The 15,745-nt window shown below is 37.8% G+C and overlaps 1 protein-coding gene across 1 annotated transcript in view; it reads right to left on the bottom strand.

Moving 5' to 3' along the window:
- Ide (Insulin degrading metalloproteinase) overlaps positions 1-15,745 on the bottom strand; it is a 644,148-nt gene that overhangs the window by 15,233 nt on the left and 613,170 nt on the right. The window contains exon 22 of the mRNA XM_067140877.2: positions 14,878-15,009. Within this exon, the coding sequence (XP_066996978.2) occupies positions 14,905-15,009 (105 nt within the window). The 3' untranslated portion in view covers positions 14,878-14,904. The remainder of the gene's footprint in view (positions 1-14,877; positions 15,010-15,745) is intronic.

Here is a 15,745-nt window from a genome sequence, read left to right as displayed (position 1 = left end):
GCCTTTAGTATATCCCCAGAAATCTTATCAATTCCAGCCGCTTTTCTAGTTTTCAACTTTTGTATCTTATTGTAAATGTCATTGTTATCATATGTAAATTTTAATACTTCTTTACTGAGCTCGATAGCTGCAGTCGCTTAAGTGCGGCTAGTATCCAGTATTCGGGAGATAGTAGATTCGAAGCCCACTATCGGCAGCCCTGAAGATGGTTTTCCGTGGTTTCCCATTTTCACACCAGGCAAATGCTGGGGCTGTACCTTAATTAAGGCCATGGCTACTTCCTTCCCACTCCTAGCCCTTTCCAGTCCTATCGTTGCCATAAAACCTATCTGTGTTGGTGCGACGTAAAGCAACTAGCAAAAAGAAAACATTATCCTTGTAACCAACAATCTTTACATACTGCTGACTGAATGCTTCTGCCTTTTGAAGATCCTCACATATACACTCCTCTTGTTCATTAATTATTCTTGGAATGTCCTTCCTGGAACCTATTTATGCCTTAAAATACCTATACATACCCTTCCATTTATCACTAAAATTTGTATGACTGCCAAGTATGCTTGCTATCATGTTATCCTTAGCTGCCTTCTTTGCTAGATTCAATTTTCTAGTAAGTTCCTTCAATTTCTCCTTACTTCCACAGCCTTTTCTAACTCTATTTCTTTCCAGTCTGCACCTTCTTCTTAGTCTCTATTTCTCTATTATAATAAGGTGGGTCTTTACCATTCTTTACCTCCCTTAAAGGTACACACCTGTTTTCGCATTCCTCAAAAATTTCTTTAAACCCATCCCAGAGTCTGTTTATTTACAATCCCATTTATGTGATTACCCCAATGAAGATCTTTCCTTGTATTAACACCTAGATACTTACAATGATCCTCAAAAGGAACTTTCACCCCATCAACGCAGTAATTAAAAATGAGAGGACTTTACCTATTTGTGAAACTCACAACATGACTTTTAAACCCGTTTATCATTATACCATTGCCTACTGTCCATCTCACAACATTATCGAGGTCATTTTGCAGTTGCTCACAATCTTGGAACTTATTTATTACTCTATACAGGATAACATCATCCACAAAAAGCCTGTGATAGTACATATATCACACCCCCAAATTATATGTAGAAGTTAGAGATATTATTGTCAGTATTCGATTTTTTATTATTATTATTATTATTATTATTATCATTATTTCATTTGTATATTTTGCCATTTATATTGGTAAGCTGGAAGATATCCACATATGTAGGTATGAGTAATTTGTTTTGCACGAGTGGGAAAACATTGCTTTAATAACTCTGGTAATTTGGTTGAGTCATGTGGATACCCCAGTGTTTGTTGTGATGTACTTGTGTCGGGATATTCAATGAGTCATGTATATATCCCAGCCTGATGAGATGAGCTTGTTGTTGTATTAGGGAAGTTCGTATGACTCATATGATATACCCGAGCGTTTGTTATTGTCTTGAGACCAAGTATGAGTTCAGAGCAAGGTCTTGACAAGAGGTTCACTCATGATTGGCTGGCAAGCACCAATCCAGACGTATCATCTGAGAGGAGGGGAATGTTGATGTCTATAAAGGTTGATTATACGGCGGCAACCGAGGTGATTGTAGAGGAACGAGAAGGAAGATAACTACAACCAGTGACACTGTATAAGAGAACTACAACTGACGCACTGTACGGGAAGGAAGTGGTGCTGATACATGGTACTGGAGTGACACGGCTGCAATGGACTGGACTTCAAACGTTCGTGGAGCGTAGTCTTGTTATGTTCGTGGAAAGTGGCTGATTGTGGAGAGTGCTTGTGCATTAAGTATTGTAGCACTTGTGGCGGCCTAGCATTATATGTTGGTGAAAGCTATCTCAGACTTTCCATAAATTTATGTTGAGGATCGACCGACGTGTGTGTATATATCTTTACAACAAGTGTTAAAATATGTGAACACAGTAGTACAAGGTACAGTATCTGTGTGATGTGATAACTGCCGATTATGAGAATCGGTAAGTCGAATTGATATAGAGACAGTGAAGGGTATTTATCTTCATACATGTACATTGTTCATCGGACTATCTACAGATGGTAGCTTATTTCTCGCTTTCATTTTCCCACGGTTTTCATTATTGTTGCTGTTGTAAATATGGAGTCTTCCAGCAATATTTTATGTGTGTATTATATATATAATGTTGTATGTTGATGAGGTGCTCATGCACGGAATTTGTTAAGAATATAGTTAGCTATTTTAGAATCAGTGTTATTGATGAACCTAGGTGCAGTTCCTAACCTAATTAGTCATTTTCAGGAGGTTAGGTAAGGCCTGCAGCAGATGTACCAGTACGCAGCATTATGTACACGCCCTGGGATATACAGTTTATCATGCTCTTATCTAAATTCGAGGGATCCATTCTGGTGAACTCTGGCGCCCATACTACGGACATTTCGGTTAATTATGCTTATTAATTTTATTAAATTTTTGAGTAATTTTATTTATATATTTTTATTCATGATTTTATTTATTATTAATACATCAAAAAGTTACAATTGGCTTCCCAACGTGTGGCTGAATGATTGGTACATCTGTTAGGCTTATAAGCGTAGGTGCACTTGTCAGGTGTGGATGGAATTCTACAAACGATGTCAGTGAAGTGTTTTATATGTTTCATGTGCATTTTGGAGTATGAAGAAATGTTGTAGCGAGTCGAGTATTATAAAACTAAGAAATAGAGAGGTTGTTAAAGTTGTTGGTACTATGAATCAGGATAATAGGGGATCAAGGCGAGGCTTCAATGCTCATTATGCTTAAATCGCTACTTAATGAATTGAAGGGTGAATTAAACAGTAAGAATGAAGAGTTGAAGGTTGAATTGTCTAGTAAAATTGATAGTCAGAGTAAGGAATTAAATTCAGTGAGTGTTGAATTAAACGTTGTTAACAGTAAAAGTGATGCATTGTCCAGTAAAATCGATAATAATAATAATGTTGAACTGTCCAGTAAAATCGATAATAATAATGTTGAACTGTCCAGTAAAATCGACAATAATAATGTTCAATTGTCCAATAAAATTGACAGTCAGAGTAAAGAGTTGAAGAGCGAATTGAGTTTTTTAAGCAATGAAATATACAGTATTAATAGTGAATTAAATTCAGTTAGTACGGAACTGTCTAGTAAGATTGAGAATCAGAGTAAGGAATTAAATTCAGTGAGTGTTGATTTGTCTAGTAAAGTTGATAGTTTAAGCAGTGCTGTGAATGGCAGAATAGATGAATTGAACCAGAAGTTTGACCATCACAGCAGGGAAATTCAGAAAGTCAATAATAAGGTTGAATCTCAACACTTGGAATTGACTGAGAAAATCGAATGCCGATTTAATGTTGTTAGGAAGGAATTTGTTGAAAACAGTAAGGAATGTGATAAGAGAATAAAAATAGTGGAAGATAAAGTCGAAGAAATAGATAGAATTAAAACCAGCCAGAATGTTTTAGCGAAGCGAATAGATGAAAAGACTGAGAATTGGAGAAAGACCTCAAGTCAGTAGAAGGAAATGCCAGAATGGTAGTTGAAGAACGAATAAAAGCATGTCATGTAAAGTTAAGGCAGGAGATCAGTCAAATCCAAGTAGGTAGCAGCATATGTAATAGGTATGTATCTTGTACAAAGGACTCTGAATTACCCAAGTTTAATGGTCGACAGTTTAATCCGATGGAATTCTTGAAAACGGTGGAGAAACGGTTTTCCAAGAATCTTGACGATGGTTTGATTGAGTGGAGTATGGTTGATGAGATGTTGGATATTGCATTTGTTGGAGAAGCGAGATCCTGGTTTCAAGTTTATAGACAGGGTATTTTGAGTTTGGAGGAATTTAGGGAGAAATTTAGTTCTAAATTTTGGAGTGATGCTATTCAGGGAAGGGAAAGAGTTCGCGTGCTATTTGGCAAATATAGACCACAGGAAGGTGTGTCTATGACGGAATATTTCTTGGCGCATGTTCTGATCAGCCAGAATATTGAAGGTGTAGCGTCGGAGAGAGATACAGTCCGCCAGATGTTGAGGCATTTTCCTGAGAAGGTCGGATTAGCTGCATGTATGCAGAATATTGTTTCGATTAAAGAATTAGAGCAGCTGTTAGAGAGGTTTGATGCTTTGGAAGGGCAGGGGAGGACTAGGCAAAGTGAAGGTAGAAATTACGGGGATAATGGGAGACAAGGTAATCAGCTAGGGGGAGATAGGAATAATCAGAATTTCAGTCATTCTAGGCAAGGGAATCAGGGTGGTAATTCCAGAAGGGGAAACAGACACTCTAATCAAGGAGGTAATCACCAGGAATATTATGGCAGAAGACCTAATCAAGGGGAATCAGGAAGTAGGGGGCGTACGAATCAAAGACCTCCAGATCAAGTGCAGAGACATGATAATAGTGAACAGTCCACGTCAAGTAATTTAAACCGGAATTGGACTTCTTAGTTGGGTCAGATAGGCAGTCCGATACCGAAATTCCTATTCACGCGATGAAACAGGTAAGTTACGAGGTAGACGTGAAAGAGGAATTATTGAATGACCATGTGTTTTGTGTTCAGGGAGATTTTGAGAATAGGGGCCATGATGAAAGTAAGAATGATGTGTCGGATGACTTACTTTGTACTAGTGGTGATGGTAATAGCGATGTTGCGATCGATAATCTTACAGAAGTTTCTGAAATTGTAAGTGAAGTTTTTTGTGAAGTTGATGAAGGTTGTTTTGTGAGTGAAGAGTGTTTACGGAGTATACATGAGGATGTTTTTGTTGATTTAAGTGTACGTGAGGAGAGTAAAGTTAGGTCCATTATGTGTGAAAATGGTGACTTTGAGATTAATGAAACTTCTGATAAGAGAGTCGAGAGTAGCAGTGTTGTTGGCATGAAAGTGGTGCAAGTAGGAGCTGATATGGAAGGTGGTGAAGATGGATTAATTGTTGGGTCATTAAGTAGTAATGACAGCAATTTCAAAGTGTATTATGGTAAGAATTTCAGTAATAGAGTGAGCGTGTGTGAGAATGGAAGTGTGCGTGAAATGAAAGAAAGTCTATCCAAGCGAGTGTGTAATGTTTTATTTAATTCTGAGAGTTGTGTGAATGATTTGAATAACGTGCTGAGTGATATCGATGTGGAATGTGTGAAAAAGTATGTGATCTGTTTGCTTGCATTAATTATGAGTTTGTGGAAGAGTAAACGTAGTGAGATTCCCGCGCATTTCAGAAAGAGGGATTTCCTTTTTATGAATGTTCCGAATGAAAGTTTGTATGATTCTTGTGTGACTGGATGGTATGAATGTTTGTGTGTGAGATAGAGTGGATTCCAGACGTAGTTAGATTTTATTGCGGTACACATTCCTCGCTTATTGATGCTGATGTTAAGTTTATGTACAGTTTTTTCATTGTATCAGGGTCCGTATACTGTGGACAGTAGAATAGGCAAGTGTGCTTATCAGCTTCTAACTTCTGACGACTAGGTCCTTGGGACATTTAATATCTATAGCCTTCGCAGATATAAGAGATAGGATCTGCACCGTGGATGTATATATTATCAATTTTAATGTATGTGTACATTAGCAAGAAGGGATTGTGTTCAATGGTATATGAAACAATCCGAGTTGTGTGTATATAGCCATATTATTATTATTATTGTTGTTTGGACCAACTGTGTTTCGTGTGTGTGAATACAATGCAGTAGACGCAATGTATATATCATTATTACAGTAAATTATGTGTTCAGTTATGTCATTATAAGGTTATGTATGAAGTTCTGTTTTATGGTGAATCATAATATGTGATATCATCGATTCACCAAGGGGGCGTTATGTGATAGTACATATATCACACCCCCGAATTATATGTAGAAGTTAGAGATATTATTGTCAGTATTTGATTTTTTTTATTATTATTATTATTATTATTATTATCATCATTATTATTATCATTATTTCATTTGTATATTTTGCCATTTATATTGGTAAGCTGGAAGATATCCACATATGTAGGTATGAGTAATTTGTTTTGCACGAGTGAGAAAACATTGCTTTAATAACTCTGGTAATTTGGTTGAGTCATGTGGATACTCCAGTGTTTGTTGTGATGTACTTGTGTCGGGATATTCAATGAGTCATGTATATATCCCAGCCTGATGAGATGAGCTTGTTGTTGTATTAGGGAAGTTCGTATGACTCATATGATATACCCGAGCGTTTGTTATTGTCTTGAGACCAAGTATGAGTTCAGAGCAAGGTCTTGACAAGAGGTTCACTCATGATTGGCTGGCAAGCACCAAAGTATAGATAAGAAAAATGTTTTTCCACCAATCAATACACAATTTATTTTAAATAGATTCGGCTCTTTAACGGCCATCATCAGCTAGTACATGATTTGTTTCCAGCCATTAGACAATTCACAAGTTGTTATTGTATTAGACATCCGGATGTCGAATGCGGGATGGAAATGTATACAGTAGCATGTAATTAAAATATCAGTAGTCAAGGTAAAAAGTTACAATAAGTTAGAACATGAGTATGTAGGACATATTAAAACATATGGGTCATAATATAAAACACTTAAAAAGTTTTAACACATTAAAATTTGGTAAGTATAGGTAGGCACTTGTTAAAAATTTTTAGTTCATGTTACATAGGTTCCATTCTTCTATCTTCTGTGTAGTTCCTTTGCTTTTATGTTATGTTGATTTTAGCTGTGTATGGTAATCTTCGAGAAAGTTCTGAAGCTGGTATGCGTCATATTGATATGGACCTTTGTCATGAAGAAATTTTTTATATTGTGTTATATATTCCAACTTGTGATGTACTCTGGTAAGTTTTAATATAGTAAACAGCAGGTCTTGAGTTTGAATTAGAAGCAGTTGGTGGCAACACCTCTCTCGTCTACGTTTGTGGTTGTAGTTTTAGTTCTTGTGGAAGTCTTGTGCCGATGTGTTTGAATTAGAAGTAGTTGGTGGCAACACCTCTCTCGTCTACGTTTGTGGTTGTAGTTTTAGTTGTTGTGGAAGTCTTGTGCCGATGTATTTGAAGGTAGGCAGAGTACAAATGATCAAAGCCACATACGAAAAGTGTGCAAGTAATGTGAAGACTAAGGTAGGACAAACCAACTGGTTCAATATAGAAACAGGACTTCAACAAGGAAGTGTATTATCCTCTCTACTCTTCATCACAGTTATGGATGTAATCCACAGGAGTGTACAAAACAAAACAAAAAGGAAGCAAAGAGACAAAGGCCGTAGAGGGAATATTGAAGTTAAGTAGAAATCTGTTATATAGAGAATCCATAACGGCAAAATATTTACTCGCTACAGCAGATTGTCGTTATATCCAATTTTTTGAAAGTCTGGTAAAAAACCCCACACATCAAAATCAGTATGCAATGGCAATCAGTTTGTTCAAAACTTGTGTTTGTGTTTTCGCATATTTCCATACTATGGTCTACTTGTTAGTTTTAAAAAATTCTAAAACAACGTGAATGCATATGTTGAATTACATTCTGAAAAATTGGAGTAGTATCACTCCAGTGGCTTCTGTGGGAAATGTTTCAGTATTCTTATTCAAACAGCATCACCTAACTTAATCTCTTATGTATCATGAAGACACCGGGCGAGTTGGCCGTGCGGTTAGGGGCGCGCAGCTGTGAGCTCGCACCCAGGAGATAATGGGTTCGAATCCCAGTGTTGGCAACCCTGAAGATGGTTTTCCATGGTTTCCCATGTTCACACCAGGCAAATGCTGGAGCTGTACCTTACTGAAGGCCACGGCCACTTCCTTCCCGTTCCTAGGCCGTTCCTATCCCGTCACCATAAGACCTATCTGTGTCGATGCGACATAAAGCAAATAGCAAAAAAGTATCATGAAGACATATTTATTTATTTACTTTTCTCCAGAACTTACAGTATATAACCTAATCGATCTTTATATCAGAGAAAAATAATAGCATATCCAAGCCCAAGCAAGCTTTGCAATTCACAAACTACATAAACTAAACAATAACACAACCAATTAAACAAAGATTGTACTCCTACATGGAGCAAAGGTAATCTAATAACAACAGAACTATACAATAAAAGCATAATAAGAATACTGGGTCCTCCACGCAGTGATTACTGTGAGGTGGAGCCTGGTGATTACCAGATATTTGACAACTGCCAGGGAATCGCGAAGATTCTCATGAACCATTACGTCTCTCCCCAAGGGAGGCCGCTGACCTGCCTCCTCTGACCTGATTGTGGCAGCAAGCCCAAATTTACATACTTACTCTGCTACATACCTTATTCACTTTAATCCTACCCCTCTACTAAGGTTTGCTGCTACAATCATAACTTTTGTCAGCTGCTGAGTATGTGCGCAAATTCCTCTTACATTCCAACCTACTATCTTGGCAGTTCATACATTATTAACTATAAGCCTGTCCCATATGAGATTGTATGTCCATTTCTTTGACCCGATTGTGTCAGCACGTCTAGTATTACATTATACCACTACTGTCCGACTAGTTGTCTGAATGGTCAGCGTACTGGCCTTCGGTTCAGAAGGTCCCGGGTTCGATTCCCGGCCGGGTCGGGGATTTTAACCTTCATTGGTTAATTCCAATGGCCCAGGGGCTGGAAGTTCGTGCTGTCCCCAATATCCCTGCAGCTCACACACCACACATAACACTATCGTCCACCACAATAACACACAGTTACTTACACATGGCAGATGCCGCCCACCCTCTTCGGAGGGTCTGCCTTACAAGGGCTGCACTCGGCTAGAAATAGCCACACGAAATTATTTAATTATTATTATACCACTAATTGCTGAGGCAACCATAACATTCCAACAGCCGCTGCATGCATACCATTCAAGACCAAGTGACCTCATTCTTCTCTCATTGTAACTTTCGGTCTTAGCATTTTCTATCCGCATATGTGACCACACAACCTTTTCTTAAGCCACCACAATACTGATTTACTAGTTTCTATCCACTTATGAGACCACACAACCTTTACTTCTACTTTTCATGCTTCGTTTATAAATTCATGCTCCCCCTTCCTTTGGATTGTTTACACAATCTTTTGACCGCACTTAAGTACCGATTTAAATTCCCACTCCTGTACCATTCCTTAATCACCCACCCTAGAATTTTTTGTTCATCTCCTTGTTTTAATATTTCTTTGTTACTATTGCTCAAAAGCTTCCCTCTTAACTTCTCTGTTTCTTTGCATTGAGCTATCAAGTGTAAGTTATCGATCATCTTCCTGCATAATACACATAAAGCCTTATCTTTGTTCTTGATTCACCATTTATATTTGTATAATCCCATAAACCACCACAATAGACCTCCTTTCATCATTCTATCCCCATTCCTTATATTTACCCCTGTGACTGTTATTACCTTATTGAATACACCGAGGGATGCTCTATTTCTGCTTTCTTCTATCTCTGTTTCTGTATATCCCTGACCTCATTCCGAATATATCCCATCCCAATCGTCTCCACATACCATACCATTTAATTTTTGATAGCCAGCTCTCCATATACATATTTTTCCGTTGTTGTTTGAAAGCTGTTTGCAGCACTCCGCCCCCTCCCCTCTTTACAAACGCATCCAGTAGTTGAGTACTCTCTTAGCACATTCTATTTCCATAAATTTCCTGCACATTAGTACTGCTCCGGCATTCGCTGTGCACTGCGGAAGCTGCATTATCACCTTGCTAAATCTACAAACAATTAGGTTTAGCGCATCTCTCTTTTCCTCAAGACCCCATAATTCGGCCCCATATAATACTCTACTTAACACTAATGTCCTGTACATTAATCTTAGTATTTTATAATTTATCCCCAGGAACTTTGACTCCAAAATTTTCACAACTAAGAGGGCTGCTATCCCTTTCCATTTCACTATCTTTATTTGATCTTCCCACCCGTCTCTTCTGTTTATAATCACTTCTAAATATTCTGATTTATCTTTTGTATTACTCTATTCCTTTTGACTTGTTTCCGTTAATTTTCAGTGACCTTTCCCTAGCGTATTCTGAAAACTTGTTCAAAATTTTCTGCAGCCCCCTCCCCCCTGTTAAAGCCATCAGAATCATGTCGTCCTGCAAAAATCGGTCCTGGGATCTCTAGTCCGTTCATCACCGGCACGGCCCAGTTAATTCCTCCATGCCCTTGCACAAATATATCATTCATGAAAAACAGAAATAGAATCAGCGATAATTTACATCCCTGTTTTAATCCCATCTTACAATCTGTCGGACTACTTATTATATCTTCCTCTAGTTTAATACAACAAGAACTGCTAAATCATGCATAATAAAATAAAATCCCATTATAATTAAAATTATCGCCACAAATATACATTCTGATATATCGTTTCTACTGCCCTCATGATTTGCCTTGATACCCCCAACATTCCTCGTTTTTCTATTAAGGCCTTTCTACAAACAGTATCAAATGCTTTTTCAAAGTCTATGGAAGCTATGGAAGCCTCTTTCCCTGTTCAGGCATTTTTCTAGTATCACCTTCACTGTCATCATATTGTCTGACGTCCTTCTGCCCTTTCTAAAACCGCTCTGAAAAATTGACAATACCGACTTCTCTTCTGCCCAATCCCTTAACCTATTTGCTAATACACCTGTGTAAATCTTGCCTAATGTGTCCAGTAGAGTTATCCCTCTATAATTACTTGGTGTATTTCTATTACCTTTCTTCTTGTAAATCGGGCATATAATTCCTGATTCCCACTTTAAACGTAAGGAACTTCATCTTATTTGCCCGTATTGAACTGGTTAGATGTTTTAGAAGATAAGCAAATAATTAATAATGACAAATTTAAAAATGTTCTATTTTGGTCAAGGTACGTAGACGATGCTTTGTTATTCTGGATGAACGCAACCAATGCCTCTACCACTCTTAATAATCTCAACACAATAGATACTTATATAAAATTTACTTTGGAATCCGAAATAGAAAAATTCATTAATTATCTGGACCTAAACATCAATAGGCACTCCTCTTCATTTTCTTTTAACATTTACAGAAAGCCCACTCAAACTTCAGTTACAATATGACAGGATTCGATACACCCCTTAGTTCACAAATGTGCGACCTATAACAGCTTGGTGAATCGCGCATTTAGCGTACCAATGTCCAAGCGAGAACTGGACAAGGAACTGAACGTTATTCGATCAACAGCTAAGGCAAACGGCTTTTAAGGGAATTTTACAGAGCGAATAATAAGTCAATTTAAATATAGCCCTCACACAACTCTGACTAAAGATAAACTAGAAGTAAAAGAAATCACGACCTTCACGTTCAATAAAGAGGTTTATATAGTTACGAAAATTTTCCAGAAACGTAATATTAGGATTGCGTTCAAAACAGATAACAGAAGTACAGAAATTTTGCATAATGCATCAGCTGTTAATGAAGTCAATCCATACTCTAAATCAGGTGTAGATAGGTTCAAATGCAAAGACTGTGGAAGCGGATATATAGGACAAACTGGACGTAGCTTTAATGTCAGGTAACGAGAACACTTCAACGCTGTGAAATATAATAGACTTTCAGCCGTAGGCCAACATGTCCATGAGTATAAACATAAATTCACGGACATAGATCAAGATCTAGAGATCATGAAAACACTAGCAAAAGGACCGAGGCTTGACATTACAGAAGCGTGTCTAATACATTTATACTAGTATTATAATGCTAACCTAAATTTGAATGAAATTTGGGAGAAACCCGATTGCTTGATTCTATTACTTGACAAGCTAAGAATTCCAGAAAATTTGACCGTCTTTTGAACTCCACGTAACAGTTTTTCATACTACTGTCTTCGTCCACAACACCCCACGGACCCTCTCTTACATTGCCATCCTTCCAGAAATATTCCCCTTGCCGCCCCTACTTCCCCCTCCTTAGCACTTCATCACATGGCACACGGCACAAGCAGACACACTCGTTGTGCTGTAGTCGTCACACCAAGTACATAGCCGTTGAGGTGAGTCGGCTTTATGAACAGTTTGATTCAATCAGGTTAGTATCATTTTTCTTGCTTTCTATTAACACTGGGCTTCCATCTTTGCAGGGTTGTATTGAACTGAGAGGCTATGCCCACTTAACAACTTTAGGGCAAATAATCACAGTTCCAACCATTGGATATATAGCATAAGAACTACGTTTCTACATATCAATAAACTTCAGAAAACAGCGCAGTTTAGCAATTTAATGAACACAACGAGTTTTTATCTAATAAATTGCTAGCAACGCATCTGTGAAATGAACATTTTAACAGTATAAACTGGATTCAGCTCTAATATTTCAATTTTAAGATTGTATATGAACTTGATGTTACGAGTGTATAGAATAATAGCCATCACTGAATACTGGAGACAACTCATCACCTAGAGATGAGATTTTATATTTTTGACTCACAAGGGTTATGTTGTTGTAAAACAGAGATTTTAAACTTAACATAAAATTTATATTAAGGAGTTAATTATATCAATATGTTGTTATACATCATTATATCGCCAAGTTTATCTTTACTTATTATGCAGCTGATGATGGTGTCTAAATGAGCGCCGAAACTAGTTCTGCAATAAAATATATGTTCTAAATACCATCTAACAACATTGTATTTGTATTGAAAAGGTGGAACCAACAAGATTTTTAGTTCCCACTCTTTTGGAAATTTACCACCTTCGAAGATTTTGTTAAATAATTTTACTATGCCCTCAATCATCCGTCTGTATTTACCTATCTCTTTCCAAAACTGGTTGTTGAACCTGCTTCTTCCCCGCCACCAACCTACCCTTTAGTTTGCCTATCACCTCAGGTACTTCCTCTTTTGCAATTACTTTATCAAGTTCATATATCGTTACCTCTATCCTTCACCACAAAACCCTCCCCCTTTTCTATAATTCCAATTATCCTCCCCTTCTAATAATTCGTGGAAGTAGGTCACCCACTGATCATATCCAATGCACGATTTATCAAACCTCATTTCTCCCTTATTTATCCTGTATACTTTATCCCATACTCTCTCGGGTTGATTCATTCTACACTCCCTATTTATTAACTCTGTCTGTTCTTCCATCCATAGTTTCTTCATCTCCATAATTTCATGTTTATATTCTTTCCTTAATTTACAGAAAACTTCTCTTTCCCTACTCCCTCTCTTTTTCCTGAATTCTTTTAGCGATTTCATAAATTTTTTCTTAAAACCTCACACTCCTTGTTATACCGCCCTAACTCTCTTTTCTTCTTTAACTGGGTATTCAATTAATTCCAACACACTATCAATATTGTCTTCTCTCAGAGCAACTTCCCAACCATCCCTTATTAGTTGTAATTCATTTTCTATAAGGGCATCCAACTCCCGTTTTACATTATCTGTTCATTTGTATTTAATGTAAGTTCTTCCCTTCTCCATTCCCCTCTTTATCTCCCCCTTCCTTGCTTCTTCTGCACATCTTTCTATCAGTACCCAAACCGGTGAATGATGGGATTCAATCCAATCACCTACCTCCATCCTTTTAATTTGTCCTAACAAATCTTCTGAGCTAATTACTAAATCAATAACACTTCCTCCCTGGGTTGTAATATATGTCAATTTTCCCTCCCTATCCCCCTCCCAATACCTGTTCAAAATGCAAAAATTACCTGCTTCACACATTTCCAAGAGTTATGCACTGTAGCTATTTCTTTCTTTATCTTCACTTCGTCTTCCTCCCCTTATTTTTATCTTATCCCCTTTCCTAAACTTTGAGCACTGTTCCCCAATCCTAGCATTCCAATCACCAAATAATAACATACCATCTTCTTCAAATTTCCCCCTTATAATACTGGTTTCTAATAATACATCCTCAAATAATTTGTTGTTAGAATATAGGGAGCTTTTGGGGTGACAGTATGTAAAAGCCAAACATACCTTCTTTACTCTGCCCTTTTCTTTTCCCATGTTAAACCTACGCCAAACCATTTCTTCCAGCTCACTTTCGATCTCCTCTATTACTTCACTAATCTCTTCCTTAATTAACATCACTTTCCCCCCCCTGGCGTTCCCCCTTATTGTGCTCTTTTTTTTCTTAGACTTATACTTGACCACAAACCCTTCCCATGTTATCTCTTTTCCTTTATCTAACCATCTCTCTATGAGTGCCACAATGTCAAAACTTTCCACTACTTCTTTGACCTTCTTATTACCTAATTTACTCAACAATCCTTCAATATTTACAAACCCTATCTTCCAGACCAGTTATAACTTACCCTCCCGCCCATCTCCATTTCCTCTCTTATTTTTGCTTCTTGTTACTATGGCCCTCTCTCCTACTTCGGTTACTTCTTTTCTTGGTAATTTGGGGCTTTCTTTACCCTCTTAGTCTTCCGTACCTTTATTATTCTTTTTAGCTCAGAGGTTTCTTAAACTCAGACTTCTTCCTTTTATCATGGCTTCTCTTCCTTTCATCTCGTCCCTAGAACCTTCACCTTTGTTAAGCACTTGTCCACTGCACTCCGCACTTGATGTATCTTGAGGGACTCTCTTCTCTGCTACCTCACAGTCCCTTATTTCTGTTCCCGCAATGCACTGGTCACTGTCTCTTACCTCGTCTCATCCCGCCGTTCGGCCTGTAACCTGCCCTCCATCTTGTCTTTTCACCATGTCCAATATAGAAATACCATTCTCTTTGAATCTTGGGCAATGTACAGACAAAACTCTTATTTAATATATACAGAAGTGGTGTTTTGGGAATGAATGTAATGTCTTTCCTCAGCTTAAAAAATACACAATGTCTACACTGCACATCTGCAACTACTGTATTTCTTCAGATAAAACTGCTTCCAGTTACAAGCATCTTACCTAGTTTTCCTCTTCAAGCAGTGCGGACTATAACTTTGACTGTGTAGGTTTGTATATATTTATGTATGGTTTAACCAACGGGAACAAACCATGGTCACTCTTGAATTCTGTAATGTTTTCGATCAACTTGGGCTGTAAATAAGAGAAAATAAGCATATGTTAGAACAAATTAAAATAATATTGAAGGAGGCATGAATATACTTGTAGCACATAGAAAATGGGAGTAGTTGCAGGGGAAAAATCAAAATAAAATATATAAGGGGCAGTCAAATGAAAACCAGACACCCGCCATAAAACACATTCTGCGTGAAAGGTGGTGATACTGTTGTTACATATCAATATTGCCATCACTGTGGTAGAACTGCTAAGTGATTATTCACAGATTCACCAGTTGTTGGGTTATGTCTTTGTTGGTGCGCGGACTGGTCTAGTGTGTTTGTCCAACTGTAGAAATGGAGACAAGCAAAGAAGAGCAGAGAAGTGTGTTTCATTTTCTGGTGACTGAGGGCAATGGAGTACACGAAAATCGTTTCATCTCTGCTGTGTATGGCGAACACTGAATGTCCATGACGAGTGTGCATGACTGGCATAGGAGATTCTGAGAAGGGCACGTGTCACTGCAAGATGATGGCCTTATCTGGGAAAGCCGACGAATCAGGGACAAAATACATTCGTAGACGTCAGTTTCATTTGGACAAGGAAGTGCAAGAGTGGGTGCGGATGGGTATCCGTCGGCGACTTACCTCTTTCTACAAAACTGAAATTGTCTCCTCTCCCAGTGGGATAAATGTATTAACGCTTTTGGTAATTACTTTTGAATATAACCATTGCATGGTCACGTTGTAGCGGGTGTTTGGTCGACTGTGCC

The sequence above is a fragment of the Anabrus simplex genome, chromosome 2 (assembly GCF_040414725.1).
Source record: "Anabrus simplex isolate iqAnaSimp1 chromosome 2, ASM4041472v1, whole genome shotgun sequence".
Classification (NCBI taxonomy): domain Eukaryota; kingdom Metazoa; phylum Arthropoda; class Insecta; order Orthoptera; family Tettigoniidae; genus Anabrus; species Anabrus simplex.
Note: the sequence above shows the minus strand (reverse complement) of the source record. Positions and strands in the feature narration are given on the sequence as shown.